The 23,962-nt window shown below is 39.3% G+C and overlaps 1 protein-coding gene and 1 long non-coding RNA gene across 6 annotated transcripts in view; both read right to left on the reverse strand.

The window, feature by feature from the left end:
• USP32 (ubiquitin specific peptidase 32) overlaps positions 1–23,683 on the reverse strand; it is a 73,974-nt gene extending 50,291 nt beyond the window's left edge. For all 5 annotated transcript variants that reach the window (XM_030472780.1, XM_030472781.1, XM_030472779.1 and 2 more), the window contains exons 1-2: positions 23,462–23,683; positions 1,602–1,729 (exon numbers count right to left, since the gene is read on the reverse strand). In XM_030472780.1, coding sequence (XP_030328640.1) covers positions 1,602–1,729; positions 23,462–23,519 — 186 coding nt within the window. In that variant the 5' untranslated portion in view covers positions 23,520–23,683. The remainder of the gene's footprint in view (positions 1–1,601; positions 1,730–23,461) is intronic.
• On the reverse strand, positions 5,850–20,374 carry LOC115602057. The gene is made up of 3 exons (XR_003989583.1): positions 20,363–20,374; positions 15,011–15,013; positions 5,850–6,358 (listed from the first exon to the last, which is right to left on the reverse strand). It is a non-coding gene; the product is annotated as an uncharacterized LOC115602057 (long non-coding RNA).
• Positions 23,684–23,962: the final 279 nt, after the last annotated feature.

The following is a 23,962-nucleotide window of genomic DNA, read 5'->3' on the forward strand; positions in this document are numbered from 1 at the left end:
AACAGAGATTAGTTCACATTTCTAAGGAAGGAGCTCCACAATTTTTCACATTAATGTGCTATTTGGAAAACTTTGTCTAATAAGATGGACCATCAAAATATGATGCAATGTTGTATTTTCCAAAATTCCTTAAGACTGTTGCAGCTTTACTTAAAATAGCCACACCCAGGCAGCATCATAGCAATTTACATTGCAGAATGTAAAATTTAGTATAATTATATGGTACATAGTCATAGTTTTTTATAAATTTAAGTCTGACGTGTTACGTTTCATGGATAGCTTCTTTAAAAAACAAAGCAGAAAGGAGCCAGCAGATATTTGAAACCCACAGTCTCTATTTGAGACCAAGTTTACTTCATTCAGATCAGTAATTTAATCCTTAATACTTGCATAAAAGGGATAAAAAAGTACAAGTTAACTAATAATAAAGTTCTCCACATTTTATATGATTTCAAACCAACCCTATACAGTGTAGGATATATTTTTTGTTTAATCTTATGGTCTACTAACAGTCGAAGTGTCCAGACAACATAACCAGAAATTAATACTGAAGACATGCTTTAAGCTATAGGTAAATCATGTATTTTCTTTCAATTTCATAGTGCTAACACACACTGCGTTTTTTCCTGTTAAGTCCTTGAATACCCACATTAAAAAAATCAAACTGTTCATTATACTACAGAAGTAACATCCTATTTGTCAGTACTTAGGAAAAACAGGAAAAAAAAAGAACATAGAAAAGATGAAACTGAGGATAAAAGTAACTCTACCGCAGTGTTAAACCTTTTGCAATGCACACTTCACTACTCACATTATCTAAATAAAACTGGAAACCTTCTATGCTGCCTGTGAGGTCAGTAACACTGAAGATACCAGAAATAGAAGCTGTGATTAGAAGTGACATGGAGCAAGATATCATTTGAAAGGTCTGGCTAATCTTTTTTTCTTGACCAAGAGTATTTTAATTTCTCTCTCAAAACAGGGGCAACACTATGAAAGAAAACAAGTTTTTTAAACACGCACATGTGCAGGAAGGTAACTATTTTTTTTTTTAATAGACATATACACACAGAGTATTTATATAGCATATAAAATATGCCGGATTCTGGCCATTTTTCAGTTCATTTATATGTTTATTATACATAAAATTCTTTTTAAGAGCTTGTAAAGATTAATCTGCACTTTAGAAAACAAAGTAAAAGCTAATGGAATCTCAGAGAAACCAACAGCAAGTGCATCTCCAAAGTAAATAAAATCCTCTGTTATAATGGCTACATGTAGTGTTAAAACTTCCCAACCTTTCACCTAGCCAAATCTACATCTGGATATTCACCTTTACTTCAAAGTCACCTACCACCTATTAGTTGAGCTGGAATCAGACTAATCAAACTCAATCAAGCACATATCCCTGACAACCCACGATCCAATTCTGGAACATCATCTTCAGACAGAGAACGTACATTGTGATATTGTATGAAAAATGGACAGAAATTAAATGAGTTGGTGTATGAGTATAGGCACCTTTGTGTGTGCACATCTAGAGGTGTACATCAGCAACCGCGTGTATGCCTCCCCAGAAAAGCAGCAACTTCATAGATTACCTCAGCAACTTTTGGAGGAACTCCATCACCGAGAACTTCCCTGATGAAGCACTGTTGAGTCATATAATATGAGAGTCCACAAGTTCTCTTGAAAGCATCTTTCAGTCGCTTTAGCTCTATGTCTGTAACTGTGTTGAGTGAGGAGAGAAAAAAAGATTTTGTCAGTAAAGGTGTTGTAGAAATGTCACAGCTTACGGACTCTCAAAATCCTATATGCCTTACATTTATCTTCACAATAAAAACATTGGAAGAAATTAAATGCACAATTTCACCTAAATAGTGGGAAAACCTGACTACTAGAAAATGAGATCTAGTAATCTAATTCTTCCAAAAAGAGAGAAGTGAAGTAGACCTAAAGTTAAAATCAATGATTACAACAGTTCACTGCCTAAGTTTTCTCTGCCTACAGTAGCGTATTATTATTTGTTCTAAATTAAGCACCATTATTATCACACAAAAGGCAAACAAGCTAGCTTTATGATCAGTTTTACATTGCATGTAAGCCAGAGAAATGATCTGTAACCAACAGTGGTGAATATTAAGAGCAGCTCCAGCAGTACACTTCAAGCAGTTTCATCTAGCAACCAGTCTACTTTTCTGAATTAAATGATAAAAATACTTAAGCACCACTTATGTGCTTATAAGACAGTTCAGCAAATCATGAATTTAACAGGAATACTACAGTTAAACTTTGGACTAAATGTAATTCCTCATGTAAGATTTTCTTGCACAGTCAACATCTGCTTGCCAGCTAAAACCTGTTGAAACTTGTTCCCAATCTGTAAATGTTAAGTTTGATGACAGACATCCCGTTCATACATGAGCTTCCTGAAAAGCAGCCCCTGCTTCCAGATTGCACAAGCATAAAGCAACTTTCTAATAAAGTGTTGAAGAAGTATCTCACTGAACAAAACAAGTGACCTGGATCACATATAAGTTACCATGTAGTGCAAAAAGAGCTATCTACAGTCTAGCAGCCAAAAGAAATTATGCTGTACACGATAGCTGTTTTACTGTATTTATAGTAAGGCATTTTCCTTGCCCTGATATAACAAGCCAGACAGAAACAATACTGACATGGCCAAAAGCTTGTCAAGCTTTTTGTAAGCCAAAACAAAACAGAATATTAATCCAGCACTCTCTTCAAAGCTTCTACACTTCAATTCATTCATCAGAAGAAAAATCACTCCTTAAATTACATTGAAACATTCCTCCCTAATTCTAATCCTAGTCAACATTGAAACAGACTAGTAACTTCACTGAACAACTGTAAGTAAAAGCAGATATTGGGTTATGTTTCTTTTCAAATTTTATTACAGATTCTGGGGACTTTTCACCAGGAAAAACAAAACAATCAAAGGATCTAAGAAATAAACCTAAAATGTGACATCCCCCCACTACTGGTGCTATCAGTTAACATGGATGTGGCCAAAGACATACTCAAGTTATTAAAACAAGATATATGATGAAGATAAAACAAGCATACTTTATATGGCAGATGAACGTTGGTATAATATTATTACCTGGCTTATATGGTGTTTCAATTTCACTGTTTCATATTAGCATCAGCGCATAGAGTCATTTTCTTTCTTTGTGTCTTTACATGTGATGCTTTAATGAATGCTCAGACAGTGTTGGGCACCACTTAAAGTTTTCTCTCAAATCTTCCCTAGCTAACTGGAAACAGACTCTCAGATATGATATTTACAACCTGAAGCACCATTCTCTACACTCCCCAGCTCTTCTGAATTATAGACACAGGAAGCAAAATAAAGATTCTGCAAAGAAACCGACCCTCAGGCCATAGCCTTCCCTCCAAACACGTGCATGAAATTAGAAGCGCTTCCCATCAGAGATGCTTCACCTCGGCTTCTCCTCACCTCTTCTGCACAATGTAACTACAGCAAGTTTTCAGCCAAAAGGGACAACTCCCCAGCACATGTTTAATGGGTAAAAGCTTGGGATTGCTGAGGGGACATAAAAAGGGGAAGCAACCAGCTTTGTTATTTTGGCAACGTAAAGCAAACAACCCAGATCCTAGACAGATTCTAGCAGCAGTTCTTTGATTAAAATATTGTAATTCATTGTATTTTTTAATATGCATGAACACACACACACTCACTTTTAATAAAAACAGACCCTGCATTCTGCTTCTTTTCTCCCCTTTGTCAATTGCTTTAATTCCTCATCAGTTAATCCAAATTGGGTTGTGGTCATTTGGCCAAAAAAATTTATATACAAACAAAGTGTTAACTCACCAGATGCTTACAGCTTTACACATAGTATGACAGACTTTCAAGGAACACAATTATTGCTTACTGCTAAAATAAGGTTGAAACATATACAACATATACAGCCACTTAATACAGCATTGTGTCACTATTGATGTTTACAGGTTTAGTTTCCTGGCTGCAGAGGCAATTCAAGTAATTTTCACCAGAAATCATGAGAGAAGTATTTTTTCCTGCCATTCATTTATAACCATTGATTTTGTGTCCCTTGATCTAATTCCTTAAAGTTTCTCCCCAGCATGACAGCAAGACGGGGAGGAGCAAAGGAGGCTCCATCTGAACTCAGCTGCACACCAGTTCCACACAGCTCTGGTTTCCTTCCAGCTACTGCCACTGCTGAGCCCACGTCCTGCAAAAGCACTTCTCAATGGGAACACAAGTATAATCTTGCTGACTTACTCTTGTGCACTATGTTCTTGTTAGGATTAATTAAAAGAAACGCAGCAGCCCATAGCCATGTAAAACTTCCAATTACTGTTTTAATAGAAAATTTTATTTATCCAATAAATGTGAACTGACTATACTTAACAGGCCAGAGTATCAAGTGATTTTAGTAGTCAGGTACTTTCATAATCATAAAATTTACTGGCCATTCCTTTATGAGATTTACCTGTATTAACAGAAATCAAAGTAATTTCCAATATGACAGCCTTAACTGCAGACCATATTACTACTCCATCCTTCAGTGCACAAAACAAGTTACACGTTTCTAGTAGTCACTGAAACGCAACCACCTCTCTGGTGAAGAATACACAGAGCAGTATTCCTTGTGCCAAACTCTGGTGCAACTAAGAGCAATGAATTAGTTCAGCCTTGGTAGAGTTGCAGTTTTCCAGTTTCACAGGGCAGTGAAGGCCTCTACTCCAGGCAAATAGGTCTCACTGTACTGAGTAAAGATAACAAGCAGAGTGAGGAAACTTGGAGCAACTACATCCTGGGAACACACAACAGGCAGCAGCCATCGGTACTTCCTTCCAGCTACGACTGCCAAGTGTGTAGTTCAGGCAGTGTTCAAGAATAGGAAAATTCCATACCTACATATGTACCACAGAAGGGACTGGACTGCTGCTGAAGGTGAGGAGAAGGTTGGGAAGACTTGTCAACCAAAGCCTCAAAAAGAACTGTCCGTATGTCGTTTAATTGCAGATGATAAGCTGGTACCACTAGTCCATGTTAAATTTCAAAAGCAAGTTATCAGTGCTAGAGACCACTTAATATCATTGTTCGCTGGCAGAATCTACAAAACAGGTCATGGAATTACAGGAAAGGTAATTACTTCCATTCTTTCCCCAGGACATATTAAAATGATTGATGTTGGCCATTTAAAATCATCTGTAAAGCTTTGTAAAAATAAGTTCATTATACATTTTAGATCCAGGCACATGAAAGTACTACTGAAATGAGCAGAGTATAAATCAAAGATATTATCAATGTTTAATATGAGTCAGGAAGATAAATAAAATATCTGAATACAGAATCCCAACACCAAAGTACCAATTATTCAACATAGACACAGAACATGATGGCTTGGTGAGAGGAAATAAAACTAAGTCTTAAATTACAAAAGTAACATTTCCAGAAGCAATACATCTATGACTATAATAATGTTAACAATTGGAGCACTGATATACCCACAAGCTATGTTGTTTTCCCCTCAATTCCACAAATTCTATGCTCATGGAGGTATTTTTAATCCTATCTTTTGAGGCAAATGTAGTTAACAGCCCATTTCCTACACTGACTTAAGTGAGTATACTCATTTTTTCCAAAGGAATAGTTTTACTAAATACTTTCAGGAGCCAGTTGTCCACAAACACCTCAGAGACCATTCACAAGCTGCTTTCACGACACATACAAGCAGACATTACGCTACTGGATACACTGTTGCTGCATTCATAATCTGACACTGAAAAACAGAACACTTAAGACTTCCCAAAATAAGTTTATAGTAGTCAGAGCAAAAACCATCTCCACATCACTCCTACCAATAACAGGTGGCGCAACCTCAATGTTCCTGCAGAGAAAGCAACACAACTGGAACTGCACACCTAATTCTTCACACCTCAAGACTACAGAAGCTAACTTTTTACTGTAAGGTTCTAATTCAAAAGAATAAAAACAAGCTTCAGTATTTAGCTACTGTATTTTAATTCTTCGAAACATATCTGCCCAATTCCAAAAACCACCACTGAAACAAATGGTCTTTTCCTTAAAAGGAATAGTCACAGACTGTGCCATTCCGTCTAGGTAACTGTACTTACACAAACCTCCTCAATGCTATGTTAGCTGGATGGTTTCCAATAAAGTTAAAGACAGTTTAACTGAAGATTAGTGCTGCATCCAGCCCTCCAGGGAATATTCAAGCCCCAGTTTGTTTAATAATGTTTAAATGAAACCATGCAACCTCAGCTAAAAATGTCACCACCACTGAAAGTAATTCTAATAAACCTTCAGCTCATTCAACTGCTGAGGATGTTTTTAGTTTAATGGTGTTACTTACACTTAATACTGTTTATATGGATTTATGACTCTACTATTTCTTTAAAATTCATATCTGTTCAAGCGATGGTTTGCATAGTGCCTTCCAAAACAGTCCCGTGCTGGGAGCTGCCCTCTCTGCACTGCTTTCACTCCACACGTTTATCACCAAGTCATCCCAGAATTTTCTTGTTAGGACAAGACTGTACTGAAGCTCAAATTATGCATGCCTAGACGTCTAACTCTAGACTTAAACCTTATTTTGCCACACATATAAAACCGACCTGAATTTCAGAGGGGATCCCCACCAGCTGTGTCACTGATATAATAAATGGGAGCTGCAGGGAATCTGTCTCAGAAAAAAGTATGCTACATTTATGTAGAAGCCTAATGTTAGATACCCACATTCTGGGCTTTAGATAGCATATTCCATTTGAAAAAGGAAGGCAGGCAACACCCCTGAAGTTACTGCGCTCCGCCTCCTTCAAACTAAGAGGAGTGTGTAAAACCAGGGTTAATTATCTGCAGAAATTACTGTCTGCTTCTCTGCAGTGTTTACATGTGCTCAGTCAACTACTCTCAAATACAAAGCCTGTTTTGTATAAAAACTGTAGCCCAAAGAGTGTACATAAAACCATAACTGATGTATCACAGTTTCTCTTCAAGCAGCAGATACTATTCTTATTGCTTAGCCATTTGCTGAAGTAACAGCTTTAGAGGTACCTTAAGTTCTGGTTAACTAAACTAAGCTGGAGGAAATCAACCCTTACAATCGAGTTTTGGCAAGTTTTGAAGACACATTCTCTATTCATTTTATTTTCTTTTCACATACCGTAGCACTAATCTCACCCAACCTTCTTGTCTTTAGCTTGGAAAGTTTTAAAATGCATTGTGAGTAATGCATGGTTCAAGGTACAACACAACCTCTGTCACTTCAAGACAAAGGTCATACTGAAAAGCCCAGGACAACCTTATACAACAAACACCAATGCAAAACTCAGCAAGCTGGGAAGCAAATACCTGTCTCAGCAAAAGTTACTCTGCTGTTACAAGACTGCTAGAGAAATTTATGAAGAGTCATCATAAAAATATGGCTACATAACTAAATACACCTAATATTGGTACTTTTGCTTGTTCACCTCCTGATTTAGAAAAATAGCGGAGAATTGTTACATCTAAGCCAATTCCTCACTAATCGAAGTACCTACACTCTGTCATACTTCCTTAGAGACTAATGCATCCAAACTACGGTTTGTATAGATCACCTCAATACTACGCTTTATTCAAATACTGTAAGAAAGTAGTTTAAAACTTCCTTAATTTACTCCTTTTTTTAAATGATGCAACACTAGAAACACTATTGAGGCCAAGAATGTAACTGCCATGCACTACAGTCTCCACTTGTCCCCAGTAACTAACCTGCACCTGAAGTGAGGACTAACAGAGAAACTTATCTTCCCATCTTTCAGCATATGGCTGCTCTCCAACGCCCTTGCAAAAGAAGTGTAAAGATTTACAGATGCACTGGAGAGAAGCAACACCTTCTTAAAGGTGCTTTGAGATGCAACAGTCCACATGTGAATGTTGAGCATTACAAGAAACATACTCATTTTGAAGGGAACTTGTCTAAATGTTAAAAGAAGTGGTTAGTCAGGCTTAATGGATTTATTACAGCTTGTATAACATAATTACTATATACCTTCCCTGTGACATGCACAGTGAGAGCAAGCACAATAAACGCATTTTAAATTCCTATTTAGTATTTATTAGGAAAGTCAGACCAGCCACAAAAATACATTCCTTTACAATGCTTCTTCCTCTACTCACCAAAATGCAGGCGCAATTATGTAAAATGCTGTGGTGATACTGAATGAGATACAAACTGCAGTTCTCAAAAGCATACAGTTGTCTGTTGTAGGAAAGGGTAAGAATGCACAGCACTTGAACTCTTAATACTGCCCAAGACATTCAGGCGAGAGGCACTTAAACCTCTCCATGTCTTAATTGTCTCAACACTAAAATGAATATAAATTCTCGTCTGCATCAGACAGATGTTTGTTAAATGACCTAAGCTACTCTGTAAAAGTACTATAAGCTACTACTAAGAAGCTGCTTTAATCAGTAAAAGGGACAGAATCCCAATAGTTTAACTGAGGGTAGGTGGAGTTAATCTGCCAGTGCTAGTATAAACTGAGAGCCAGTTTACATAATCTATAACTAACTGGACATAGACACAATGCACATACCCGTTTTCTTTCTTTTCATCTTATTAGAGAAAGCAGTGACTGCTGAAAACAAATCAGTGGTTTCATAGCCTCTATTTACACCAGAACCACAAAAGAAACATGCATATCATCACTTCCATTAGTATGAATAGCAGTAACAGCACTAAAAAGCTGATAAAATCTTTGTCTCAAAAGCTTAAAGATATTTTATTTGGCTACACGAAAGGAAATCATTTATTCTAGTATAAAGGTGGCCAGCCAAAAAAGAAAGAGAAAAGCCAACGTAAAAGAGCACAATGTAGCGACAATGTTGAAAATCAAAACAGGAAACTAATTACTGCATAAGCAGGAAGAAAAAAACAGAGGATAAAAAGTTCATTTAAGGTGAAGGGTCAAGAAACTTCGAGCTCATCGGAGTAAAGTATCTTATCTAGTAGGCTGGTACTTTTCCTCAGAATTGGAAGCATCCAAATGCCCACAACATTCTACAAACACACACATAGAATTTGAATTCCCAATGTCACTACTGGATGTAAACCAGCTTGCTACATCAGGTCCTTAAAAACCCCACAAAAACAAAACCAAAAGCAGACCACCAGCCCTGCAGATCTCAAGTATACAAAGCAAGCGGTAATTTGCCACCATGAGCATAACGTTGCACTTAATCTTTACCAAAAATAACCAACCCTGAATTTTAATAGAACAGACAACTTGACCATCCTTCAGAAAACAAACTTCACCCACCTCAAACTCCTCCTGACTTTCAGCTCAGGTTTTAAGAATTCTAATATTTTGATTTTTAAGTGACAATTTTACAGGTTCAATATCAAACTCACAGGACATATAATTCTCTATCCAGACAATTATCTTCCCTGTAATCACTCGCTCAATATTTCCCACAGGAATCTTCATCCTAGTTATACATGGAAATTTTATTACTTTTTTCATTAGTCTTTATTGTGACTTAATGGCTGCGGTTCTGCAGTTGTCAAGAACCAAAGCAATTACTAAAAAGCTTCAAAAAGGCAAAAATGTGCAAGGGAACATAAAGCATGCTTGGGAACAACCCCAAATAGGAAGAACAAATTGCAAAATACAATTGAGATAAATGAACCAGCTCTGACTAGAAAGAAAACCTCCACACCCACCCATGGCTGCCAAAAAGGAATCCACTGGAGAATATTCTGGGGGAAAACAAAGCCAAAAAAATCCTGCCTCCCCTAATGCAAAAAGTTAATCCACTCTTAAGGAATCTTTCATAAGCAGAGTATCAAAAATGGCACCATTCAAATTACACAGCGCATCTCACTAAAGACTTAAAGGTCTTGACATGACATTTATCAGTAACAGGAATTTAAGGATAAGAGCAACATGGTTTTGGTATTTTGGAAAAAAAAAAACCCAAACTAAAACAAATCAAATTATTCAATCCAGTTGTATTTTTTTCCTCCAGTCTATTCTTTGGGGTTTGGTAGTAGTGGCTCATCCTCATATTAGGCCGAACCATAATGCATATCAAAGGTTTAACATCTTGTGTGAGGAGACAGAAGAAGATTTAGTTATTACAATAGGATTTGCCAATTATCTGTAACATGAATACTTAGCATTTATGTGATGCTTTTAATCTCCAAAGAGCTTACTTCTCACAGTTACCATCCTCAAAAAGAATGCCAGTAAGTATCACCAGCCTGTTTTATCCATCTGTAAAGTCCATCAGGGCACACGCTGTCGCATTGCTATTGGGATTGTGTTTGCTTCAAGCAAAGCTGATGAGTACAGGTTCTGTGACAACCCTCCCCATAAGACTAGCATGGAAAGGAATTGCTCCATAATAGCCCCAACAGTGAAATAATCCTCCCACCATCTGAACACTTAAATCTTACTGGCTATATTTTATATCCTCAGAAAGAAATTAAAGCAGCCTGGTTTTATATGCTTACCAGTCCAACCCTGTAAGCCACAGAAGCAGCCTGAAAGAAACTGAAAATTCAGAAACCTCTGCATATCATTAAAATAACTTTTACCGTGTGTACAATCGCAAATGTAAGTGCAACAGACTGCAGATTAGGGACAAAAGTAATTGCTCTTATCAATTAAAGAACTGGTAAACTCGTTCTCAGTGACTGTGATTTCTAGCCCTGATTAATCACAAGGTGCCACCTTTCCTGCCCACGGAGCCCTGCCAGAGCACTTAGCTCTTCTGCCAAGATGAGGTGCTGTTACTGCTCTAGATGCTCTGAATAAATTATTGCTGACCCTGGAGAACACACTCAGCTAACTGACCAGCAAAGCCAGGCGTGAAACAGTACAGAAAGTCACAGGAAAGGTACATCCTGCAGCAACAGCACCAAGAACCCTGAGCTCCCTTCAAAAGACAAATACGAATGAGAAGTTAGGGAAGCTCTGAAAGCAAGCAACCCAGTCTGGGATGCCTGCCTACACCTGATCACAGACATCACTCTTTGCCCAGATTCAAACCTCTTCATTTCTTCTTCTTTTTTTTTTCCACTACTATTTTCTTCTGATGCTTCTTCATAGCTTACGTAGTTTGTACATGATTTCCTAGGATGATGGTTTTAGCTCTCAATCTTCTCAGTATTTAGAATTGATATTTAGTCCAATTTAGAGACAAGAATCTGCTCTTCTAAGCTGTCCTTTCGTCAGTTTTCCTGCCAAATACCGTGAAAGTTTGTACTGTCATAGGTGAGCAAAACAGTTTCTGTCACAACTCAGAAAAGCTTCTTCCACCGTATTACCACCATGAGAATCATCTAGATGTTTATGCTGTTAAGATACACAAAATTACATTATCTAACTCATTTCCAAGAAATAAACAGCCTATTAAAATAAAAGGCAATAGCATATGCCAACTATGTAAATGTAACCATTACATATGGACCTTGCTACAAAATAAACTGTAATACAACAAATACTTCATATCCTGTCTCCCAAGAGTGCCAAAAATACTAAATGTAGCTATGATATGAATTGTTCTTTAACTAAAAAAACATAGTCTAAGCCTGAAAGTTGAATACAATCTGAAACTTCTGTATGGGAAGGTTGTGTTTCCCATAGCCTGTAGTGAGGACAAAGTCAAGGAGTTCTAATTCACAATTGCAGTATAGATTTACTCAAGCATTAGTCTCTGGCAGCCAAAAGAGCCGACTCTAGTTAAGCATAGTACTTAAATACAATGACAAGAATAATAATAGAATCAGATAATATTTGTACACTGCTAAATCTTAATTTCTGAAGTTAGAAGAAAAATATTACTCACTTGGAAGTCAAGTGTTTTGGCACAAACACATTGCACATACATATATATACACACAGCTGATGGACTACAACAAAAGGCTCTGTATTCCAGGCCTTCCTATTCTCAATACATCTGTTTATATAAATCTTAAACACAAATGCAATGTGAAGTATTTTAGTGTCAGGTCACAAATTAATGTCTTCTGTTAGACTGTTATAAACACATAACTACCACTCTGCTACACAATCTGTGAATGGCTTACAACTCAAAGCAGAATCACAAATAGAGACAGTAGTCTATATGGTCAAGAAATAAAACAAAAACATACAGTTCATTCCAGGACCCTATTCCATGTTTGGTAGAACACCAAGAACTGAATCAGAGATTTATTTAACAGACAACAGCAAACAATCAGCAGCATTATTTCCAAACTCCATTTCCACTGCTGCACCTTCAACCAATGGAAATCTCCACTAACATCCAAGGACTAACATTTTGAAGCACTATCCTGAAAGACACCACACTAGCTTTAAGTGTATCAGTGCTCTGTTACAAAATTTATCTCTAGAAACATTCATCACTAGCTGTATACTATTCCTAAGGTCCTACATTCAGAAGAATACACAAGCCTATTTAGATACACTGTGTAACAGCTGTTTGGGAAACAACCTTACAGTCATTTTACTGCTGCTGACCAGTTTAGGTTGATGTGATGACTCAAATTGCAGAGTTTCATATAAACACACTGTCCATTGTTTCACAGAAACTGAAAAGGTATCAGAACGACTTAACACTAAAGCGTGTTAAGTGTCAGCAGTTGGAATCTCTCCCTGAATCCCTGAAGAGACTCAGAAGATATCCTCAAGGACATTACCGTCTCTATTAGAAGCAGTACCTCTACGTAACAAACTATGAATGTTTTGCATGAAGATATATTTAGGAAATATCTTATATTCTGCTTTTTAACCTCTATTCTTGTAATACCAATGCTTCTGCAGATATTTAGCCTGTGTTCTACATTAGAATTAGCATATATTATGGTTCCTTCCTCCTTTAACCTATCTACATTGCAATCTACTCCTTATTGAAAGAATACGATTAGTTTACACAAGACAGTTACACAACTATTCTTTAAGCAAGGTGATTAGAAGACAATGCTGAATTGCAGGTAACAAAAAAGTGGGGAATTTCTTAGTGGCAAAAAAAGTGATTATAATTCTTTAGGTAAAGAAAAATGATGCTGTTAGCTGGAGGATTGGAAAACAGGGATGAAAAAGTTCTTCTATTATTTTTCACTGATAACAACATTCGTTCACATCCTCACAGAAAGCAGAGCAGGCTACAGTGACTGCACTAACTGCTGCTTCTCCTTAAAGCAATGCAGCTTCAGCTATGTGAAGTGCAAATCGACTTTTCTAATTTTTAAACTAAAATCCAGAATTCAACTGTATCACATTGTTAGGGAAAACGTGGTAAAAATCTTCTTTACAAGACTAGGAAATTTCCAGTGCAGAGTAAGATTTTCTTTCTGGATAACACCTAACAAGAAGAAACGTGGATTGAAAGGCAGTGCTTCTTCAGCCCAAAATAGAGTCATGATACCATATTCCAGTCCATTTTTAGAACAAATTCAATCTGCAAAACTGAAGTTGTCATAATTACTCTCCCAATACTTTCAGTTCTTTTCCTCTACATCCACAGTCATTAAATCTGGCACCTCCTGTTCTGCTCAGGTTTCTAAGTTTCTCCCACATTTTTTTCATTCAAGGTTTTGGAATTTTAAAAGAAAAAAATTCCAAACTAGAATGGTAAAACTGATCAATTAAGACAACCGTTTGTTGTGGAGTTCCACTGAGACAGTAGTGTATACCTGTTAAAGCATTTCAGTTCATGACTTGCTGCCAAAGCAGCCTGCCACAGGACAAAGCCTGAGCATTCCCACTACCACTATAAATTAAGATAAGGAACATCAATTCAAAACACAAAAGAAATATAAGTATCCATTCTATATTAAATACTTGACATGAAATTAAATCATATGAGTAGATGACAACTGAAAGACCGGCTCACAAAAAGACAAGATACAATGAATAAAAAACACGGCTTGTGAGGAAGAATTCAAAAGGGCTTTAATAGGTTTTATTGTTAAAGAATGAAGAATACATTTTTATACAGAATGCAATTATCTCTTCTTCTGGCCTGGTGACACTGTCTCTCATAACTTCTGGGTCCAATTCAGACTCTATGAGAAATTCTACAGGGTTTCTCCTTTATAATAATCATTAAAATAAATGTTTTACAAGACACTGAAAAGTATCCTTGCATTTTCCTTTGTAGTTGCTGGTTAGAAGCATGTGTGGCACTGATGACTGATGTGGCTGCCTCACTCCAGACTAGTTCTATGCTCCTTTCCTCGTGGCTCATGACACGCATCTGTGGAGAACCCGACTAGAAGAGAACTCAAATCCCTTTTAACGTACAGGATATCTCACTGGCTGTTTAAAAACAAGTGTATGGCAATGCATAAAGCCAGATGATATTTCTGCCCACCTCTTCAGTTTGTCCAGAAATACCCATTATGAGTAAGAGGCCGCCCTGTTAGTTTCAACAGCATCCGTGTACCAGAATCTCTGGATAGTTTGCAGTGCATTGCACCTTAATGCATTAGTGAACACATTAACCTATGCATCTTATGAATACTATTCGAGAAAAGAGAGTATTATTTTGCCCCAAATCCACCACACACCATGCACAATAAGCTTCTAGCCTTACCAGCATATTTCCATGTGATGAGGCTCATTATTGTTGAGACAGACTAAAAGGAGAAGGGAGAGAAGGATGTAAACACCCTAGAGATCCCCGCATGTCACTGGATATGCCAAGTCGCCCTACCTGTGATAGCTAATCACTTCAGTGGCGGCAATGATTCAGGTAAGTAACTATTTCGGCACTTGCGCCATTTTAAGTTAAGTTATGCATACAATGGCAAATAAACCCTGCTCATCCCAAACTGCCTTGATTATCATTTGTCCAAACCTTTCTCAGGCATGTCCTATTTTGCCTCAAAACTAAATAAAAACCTTGTTGCAAATCATAACAAAATTACTTTTTTTTCTTTTAATAACTCTACTAATCTATTAGATTATTTAACCAAGAAACACACTCCTCTAGCTCCTAAAGCTCAGCCACGTGTCCGTATTACACTAAAATCATGAAGGAAATTTTTTTGTATTTTCATTATAGTGAATGACTTACTGGTCTACACAGGAAAATGCTGTGACTGCAGCAGTTTTTAAACAGATTTGGTGAACCCCTACGAAGTGTAGGCAGACACATTTTGCTTCAAACCAAGACCTGAACTCAGCTCACATCCATTAAGAATCAGAAATCCAGAAGAGCTTTTACACCAATTTTATGAAACTGCAGCTAAGAGATGCACTCTTTCCAAACGCATCCCTGCCTACAAGGATTACCTAACCCTGCTCAACTGTAAACACAAGCTCATTAAAAAAACCACTTCTCAGAGGTGTTAAAATTTATATGTAAAAAAGAAATGCTAAGTATTATTACCCAGCTAAGCTGAAAACACTAAAGCTACACAGACACAGTCCTCACTAACAAAAGTAAGATGTCCCTGATGAAATCACAAAAGAGAAAGTGCATTAGGACTTTGCCACTCTTTAGGCAAGCAAGGTATTTTTATGCCAGTAAGTGCTAGCAATAATATAGTATTCAAAGTTTGTGAATTAGACCCTTTCAAACTCTTAGGCAGAATCTACCTTAATGGATTTTTCTTTTACATTCATCTTTGCCCAAAAGCTTCATTGTCTCATTATGTAAATGACTTTTTCATATGAAAATTAAATGTTAAAGATGCTTTTTGTAGTTCTTCAATACTGCAAAATATCACATGGACATTCACAGTAATTCAGACTATTTAGAACTAACCTCCAGAACTTTCTTTCCTATAAAGGAGCTTCAACTAGAAAATCATCAGCTTTATTATGAACAATATCAAAAGACTAGACTGTAAAATGCAGTTCTGAAAACACGCATGCAGAACTTGATGACCTGCATGTAACGTTCAGCACACTTTCCACTGCATGTCCTTGTAGAACACAGCTAGCAGTTAACGGCACCAACTGGAGCTCACCTGAAGAGAGGTTGGGCAGTTCAGATCATATGCTGTGTGCTCCCGAGTAGCCTCCACTGAATACTAAGTCCCACATGTTATTCAAAATAATTCTGTAAGTTACCACCAAACAGTTCAGTACTGATAGATACCAAGGGCACAGCAACAGGGTGGATAGCAAACACCAGACTCATTACGAAGGCAAAAACTTAACAGTCAAGGGCAGGCAGAGAAAGACTCACTCGTCTACTAGTGAAGAACACCACTTCATAGGTGTCCAGAAGTACCCAACTCTAAGGTTCCATAGTGAGACACCAGCATTTCTTGGTGCATTCCCTCAGGCAGTGGCAGTAAAATAAGACCACAGCTCCCAACCCAAGGAGGAACACAGCACCTACCTGGCCCAGCAGGACTCAAGTGGATGCACAGCTCCTCATTGAGCAAATCTTTACAATTAACAGACTACTGTTAAATAACCCAGGAGGCCTTAAAAAACCGAACTGGGTACCGCTGGGTTACAAAACTTAAGTCAGTGGACAAAAACAGTTATGGTATTTGAAAATGCAACACTTGCTCTATCCCCTCCTCCCTCCCTTTTCTGTATGCTCACTGTATTTGGAACTTCTTGGATGAAAAAAACCAAACAGGATTATTTTAAAAATAATTAGTAGCTAAGTCATCCAGATGCCATAAGAGCTCAAGCACATACAACTCATTAGACCTACTTGGCACTCCTCATATACCAAATTATTTAGAACCAAGGTAGAAATTCACAACCTAACCAAAAATATACTCAATTTTCAGAAGATACTCTGTTAAATTACAGACATTAGTAACATTTGGGGTTGTTTTTTTTTTCAAATACAGAAACATAATAATCAGCTCTATCACAAAGCAGCACTTTTATAATAATCTTGATTTAGAGAATTAAATAGACGTATCATGCCTCACCTAATCACATCACTTGCTATGTTCTTTTTTATTCTCACAAAGCTTGTCATCCCTTCACAGGCCCATTTTTTTGACTGTGATTTTTGTTTTAGTACTAAGGAACCGAATGCTTTACTGATTTTCTGAAGTGAGACAGTAGGCTGACTTCCCTTTTAGCAGAAGAAAGGGGGTGAGGGTTGTTTTACTCATTTCTCCCACAGTGCCAGCAGCCAGAAAGCCTGATGGTGTTATAAGTCAAGTACAACAGGACTCAAGCAGCCCCCTCTTTTTCTCCCCCCTTTCACATTTCATTAGAGATGCTCCACATCATTTTGAAAAGCTTCCTAGTTTCTATTTTTGTCTTATTTTATTTTCTCTGTAGAACACTGTCAGGTAGATTTAGGACCCTGATGTTGTATTTCACAAAAACAAGGCTTTACAAAATTCAAGATGAACAGAAATATTTCATAGAATCTATTTGGTTGGAAAGTATCTCAGGAGGTCACCCAGTCAACCTTGTGCTTGAACGTGGGTCAACACTGAACTCAAACCGGTATGGATATTTAATAATAAAAACAAAAAGCCAGGAGTAAAAACTAGGAAGTGATTAGAAAGAGGTGCCCATGAAAATAATGACTTCAGTGATTAAAACACAGGAAATAAAGCAAGACAAGCAACAGTTGTATGAGCTGTGAGATATATAGGCATATAATCTATAAAGCAAATACATGTTTTGAGTACTCAACTTTAGTCTACATCAATAGAAGAAAATAGATTGTGTATATAATAGCCTGATAGTGTACTTTTAGCCTCTATCAAGATGTTTAACACTCAAAATGAGGATTTGTTCAGCTTACCCTTTAACTTCCAGCCACCATGGCTGGAATATTATATATTTACGCTCATTTGGCAGCTTTCCTGACCACTTTGATTCAAATCTCTAGTACCATGCTTACAGGACAAAAATGCATCTAATACTATGAGACTACTATAATGTAGAGACACAATTCACCTGCTGAAGTGAGAAACCAGAGGACTCCCAACATTTACTGAATCATATTTCAAGGTTTTGAGGTCTTTTTGCTTTAAGATGTTCAACTGTTTCTTGTTTATGAGATGCCTACATTCCCAAACCCCGTTTTATTCCTGCACATACAGCATTTGAGCACTTACCAAGTTATTGCCCCACTTGGTACAGATGGACTTGGGCACCATCTAAGAATTACTAAAAACCTACCAGGAGGCACGCAGTCAGCTCCGTCAGGACCACAGCACTCACAGAAGCCTAAGCAGAAGGCAACATTTTCCTCCAGTTTGTAAGTTTTCAACCGGTATTTCATGAAGAACTTCTGAAGACCACAAAAGGCATCTCAGGAAAGGAAACTTACTGTTAGTTGACTTAAGTTCACTATACAAATGTTCCTCATTTCCAATAGGAAATAACTTGAGCAGTTATAAGTAAGAAGAGGTTGAAAACCACTGAGTACACTTCTCTAAACTTGGAACCTGAAGTGAAAGAAGAGAAAGTGGTCACTGCAACTTAACAGATGAAGAATTAGAGATAAATAACCGGTCCTCTAACAGCAGCCTCATTTCACCAGTTCGTGGAAGTAGAATTCCCCGAGTCACTTGTGCATTGCAGCACATGCTCAGCAGAGACTACTGAGGTATCCTCCCAAAACAAGCATCAGAAGTGAATGCCAGAGTTGTGAAATAATTACTGCTCTGTGAATTTTAGCAGCTACTTGCAGCTCTACAGATTTATAAACAGGAAGTGTGAAGCTATGCATTCATACCTGCCTTAATTGTATGACAGAGACCTAAAGCCATCAAATACTGGCTGACATAAGTCTTGCTGTATAATCTACACTGTCTCAACAGTGGATCCTATTCATTCTGAGAGCTAAAAGAAAAAAAGGTGGCTGACAGAGAGGCATTTTCCTCACACACATCTCAAAACTCAAAGCTCCTTATACAGGACATAGGTTTACACACCTAGAAACCAACATATCCTGAAGAATGTTCACCTGCCTATGGTATCCAAGCACTTCTTTTCAGATGTGAAGGAAATGCAAGTAGAACAGTTGCCTTCATGGGATGTAGAAAGAAAAGAATAAACCACTAAAATGGTTCCCTGATCATTTTTCCTAAAAACATCATCTGGGATTTAAAAAGTTAACTTCATAATCAGGAGTAATAAAAAGCAATCTTCTCTGGGCTCAAGGGCTGAGTCCATGGATTTTGTCACCAGGTTGAGATTAAGACAACCTCAAATAAATGATTACATATTTGTACAAGTTTTCCATCATTCTTTTGTGGGATTTGTTATATCTGTACGCTTGAGGATGTTAATGATCAAACATCAGATATATATGCCTTGATTTAAATAAAACAAATGTAGCCATTTTTCACATTCAATCAAGACACAAAAGGTCATTAGCAAGATTTATCCTCTGCCCATCAAACAACATCAGTCATTCTTGGAAAGCATACTAACTAACCTTTGAGTGGATTAAAGCGGGTTTTCATTGCTTTGACAGGCTTGTTGTTCTCCAATTGGTGGCATCTTTGAGATGCACAAACATGAATGAAAACTGTCTTCAAAAATGACTATTTCATGACCTCTCCAGAGGCAAATCCTGCAAAACTGATATACCTGCAAGTTTTCCCTCAGTATTAGTCAGTCTTTAATTGAACATACATTTTTGAAAGACGGCACTATTTTTGTTCTTTCTTTTTGCTCTTTTTCTCAGAGATCATTGCACACAAAACACAATGAAATGGATCTATCTGCAGCCACTCATTTCTCCAAACAGTGTACTCACTGAGCACACCAACACTGTGGCAGTTCTCCCTTCTTTACCTTGATTTAAGCAGAAAGAAAACCTCACCTTCCTCTCTGGTGCAAATTTGACAGATCCATGATTATTCGCTGACATTTCTTCTGTTTAAGCGGTTACCTGACTGAATATTTACCATACATAAACTGAAAATGGTGTGAAATAACATGATCTGCTTTAAGTAGCATTCAAAGCAATAGATTCTATAATCTCCTAATTTTCAAGTACCTTCATACATTTACACTCAGTCTGCGATTATATTCCGAAAGTTCCTTAAGTGGAATACATTAACAGTCACTAGAAAATGCAGTCCTTAGGGATGTGGAATAAATTGGCCATCAATATGACATAGCCATCTTTTTCCCAGGGAATCCTTATCGAAATATTCTGTACACAACACAGCTCAGAAGCTTCTGTGCTGGAGCTAATACAACAGTAACAGCAAGTTCTTCCTTTTATAAAGTTTTATTGGCCTGAACATAGCCCTTTAAGGAACAGGGTGTCAAGGCTGCCAGCAGAACAAGCAAAAGATAAGGCAGACTTTAGAGTGCTACCTCCTTGGCATAAGGCAAGGCCTAACACTGGGCAGTTCTCAGAAAGAATGAGGACTCAGAAATCAGAGACATATGTTCGAAAAGGCACCAAACCAAAAAGGGATACTGACTGAGCTAGGAAAGTCTGCCTGACCTGAGGCACTGCCCTAGGAAACAGCTGCTGTTGGAGCTGAGGGCTAAGAAAAAAAGCAACAAGCTCAAGAGCCACATTGCCAGTTTATGCCATCACAAACTTAAGCTTGATAAAATAACCAATAATCTTATGCCCAGTTTGGAATGAAGCTTCTTTTACTTCACCTATAACAACCTGTCCATGAATTTCACCTCCTTACATAGAAGTCATCCTCAGGAGGAGGTCTACAGGGTCAGGAAGAGCTCTCACCACAAGTTCAGAACCCATACCTTTTCTACAGCAACAGGCAAAGTAGTGCCTCTGGCTACTATAAATAGGATGACTACAACCTGGCAGTGTTCATAACGAGAGAAGAGATGTCTAAAATAGCATCCCTTACTTTTCACTCCCAAACTATGCAACTGGACACAGATTTTACAGAACATGAGGAAAAAGGGAGACTGACAAGACCAGGCATCACCTGCGCTGGTGGACACAAGACAACTTCATCATGCCCATCCACAAAGCCACGTCATCCCCAGTGCAGTCAGCTGTCTGTGCCAACAAGGAGGAAAAAAAATATATAACTGCAGTACTATCTCATGCTCAAGGGTGAAAAAGGCCATTAACACTAGACTGCTCTCACGTTTTCATCTCCTTGAATAGAAGTTACATTTTAGCTATGGTTATTTATATTGTGAGTGTTTAACCACAAAAACTCTCCTCGCCTTCACAACCTTTGGTAACTCCCAAAAATGGAACTGCAACAAATAAAATCGCAGCCATTCACAGCTTAAAAGTCAGCCTTATTTTCTGAAGCTTACAGAACCAGCAGCACCCACTGCATTCTTAGAGGCATTCTGAGCAACTGAACTTAAAATTAGCAAAACTCAAAAATATGACCACAACATTCTGAATGATCACTACTTCTACAGGACCAATTAACCACTACTGATTACATGTCAGGCATTCACAGTTGAAGAATTTGTACAACATCACCTCATATAAAGCTTTCTCAGCATTTAACGGCCAGGACGCAACGTTACAAAAGGTGGATCTAACTGGACATAAATATATTTGGCTTTCTTTTTTTAATGTTTGTGTTTATCCACTATTGCTGTTTGTGTCCACTCTAACGGCGCAAGTACCAGCATGGTTCTGTGCAAGTAAGAATGGCCTAACAAATCATGTTTTGATAACTAGCCCGTTTTATAGATACAGTGATTCACTGGTTAAGTAAACAATGTAGTTATTTAGCAAAACATCAATTTATATTAGAGAGCCTAAAACAACCTTTCTGTCCTCCTACAGAAAAACAGTATCAAATGCCTCATACAGATAGAATAATATCAAAGAAAAATATTCCATTCACTGTGGAAGAAATAATTTTAAGTAACTTTTTAAAAATCAACCTTATAACTTTAAAAAAAATCAGTCTTATTTTTATGGCAAGTAAACTTTTCATTATGAAACATCCAGATCAACTTCCTAGATTTTGAGGCAGAATGTGAGTTTAAATCTAACTATACAATTCAAAACACTTGATTTTTCTTATTTATGACCTTTAGAATGCACATCTTGACCAAATGGATGTATTTCCCACCAAAGAGCTTATTTCAAACACTTCCTGTTACATTCAACTTCACACCTCTACCAAGATACATTTATGGCTGCAGTTCCTCTAAAAATACCTACACCGGTGCTTTTAAAGACTTTCTATACTTTCACTAGAAGTGAAATTCTTCAAGGCTGTTACGTTTAAAATCTGTAAGGAAAGGGAGTTTGCATCATATATTTGTTTTTTCTGCTCAACTGTACATTACTCCATTTCCTATCTGACATGGCATCCCCCGGAGGCTCCACCAGAAAAAAAAGATTAAATTTAAAAATACTTTAAACTCCATTTCACATTTATTTGCTTCTTCTTCAATTAACACTCAATGTCTCCTCACACTTTTCCCTTATCAATCATTGCGTGCTTCTCAGATTTAAGTAGACATAAAAAGGGCAGCCATGTACTGGTTTGAGCTTTCCAAATTTTATCAGTGCTTTAAATATCAAACAGGTGAACTGTTTAACTGTACTACATCACACAAATGCACAATCGAGCAACAATTATTAAAATAAACCCCTATCCTCCCTGCTAACCATTTACTGCTGAAAATTACTGTCCCTCTTTGTCCTTGGACTTGGATATCAGTTCTAAGCAAGGTAGCTGATAGGGTTTAGCTTGCCTGTCGCCTTGGAGCCCTGCAGCTGCAAGCATTCAGCTTGTTTATGTTTTCTCTTCACTAGTTCCTCTTTAAATTCTCCAGGAGGCATCTAGAAACGGACTGAACCAGCAACATACATAATAAACCACTCAAGCTACATCCATCTTCCAGCCCTGAGATGCTGGATGCGTGCTCCCTATCGCGGGCAGCAGCAGGTAAACATGAGGAGCCGGCAGGTATGGGAGAGCCGTGAGGTGACAGGAGCGCGGCGAGGAGCAGCGCGGCACGTCCCGTCACACCGGGATGGCAGGATTTCCCAACGCCGTGTTCCAGGGTAGCCGGGAGAGCCGGCGAGCGGCGGGCGAAGGCAGGGCCGAGGGCTGCGAGGCGGCGGCAGGGTCTGAGGTACCAGCGCCCGCCGGGTGCCTCGGCCCGTCGCCTCCCTCTGTCCGTCCCTTCCCTCCGCGGCCCGGCTGCGGGACGGCACCGCCGAGGGCCACCGGCGACCGCTGCCGAGGCGGCCGGGAGAGGAAGATCCTGCCCGCAGCTGCTGCCCAGGCCCCATCGCTGAGGCAGGGGAGATAAATAAATAAATAAGGGGAGGGGAGGAAGGGGGCGGGGAAGGAGCCTGAGGTAGAGGAACGGCGCAAGTGCCTCCGCGCCGGGTCTGTCATGGTGGTGCGAGGAGCCGCCTCACGCCGCCCGCTGACAGGGGCAGAGCGGGGCCCCCTCCCGCAGCCGCCCCGCCGCGCCCCCTTCCCGCCCCACCGCGGCTCAGCTCCGCACATCCCCCCCCCCCACACCACCCCGCTCTCCGTGCCGCCCTCACCCCTTCGTAGGGCCTCGTCGTAGCTGAGGAAGCCGATGCGGGACTCCTTGGCGCCCATGGTTGCCGCTCAGTCCATGGCCTCCCCGCCGGCCGCTCGGCGCCGCGGACCCGGGCTGTGCCGCTACCGACTCGGGAGCGCAGGGCGGGGGGGGGAGGCGGGGCGGGCCGGCGCGAGGAGGAGGCGGCCGCGCGCCCTCCCCGCCGCCGCCTCCTCCATGGCGGGTCACGTGAGGAGCCTTGCCCGCCCTCCCGCCCGCCCGGCCGCCGCGTCACGTGACGGGGAGGAGCTGTTATGGTTCCCCCCCCCCCGCCCACTCCCTTGGCACCTCCTAACGGACGGCGCGCGCGCGCGCGTGCCGCGCTCTCCCTTCCTCTCCCCCGCCCCTCCCGCCACAGGGCAGCGCCCCGCGTCACGTGACGCGGCAGCACCCGCCTCCCCCTAGCGGCCCGCTGAAGGTGGCGGAGAGCGGGACCCGCTTTACCTCAGCGGCGGCGGGAGCG

The sequence above is a fragment of the Strigops habroptila genome (assembly GCF_004027225.2).
Source record: "Strigops habroptila isolate Jane chromosome 13 unlocalized genomic scaffold, bStrHab1.2.pri S16, whole genome shotgun sequence".
Classification (NCBI taxonomy): domain Eukaryota; kingdom Metazoa; phylum Chordata; class Aves; order Psittaciformes; family Psittacidae; genus Strigops; species Strigops habroptila.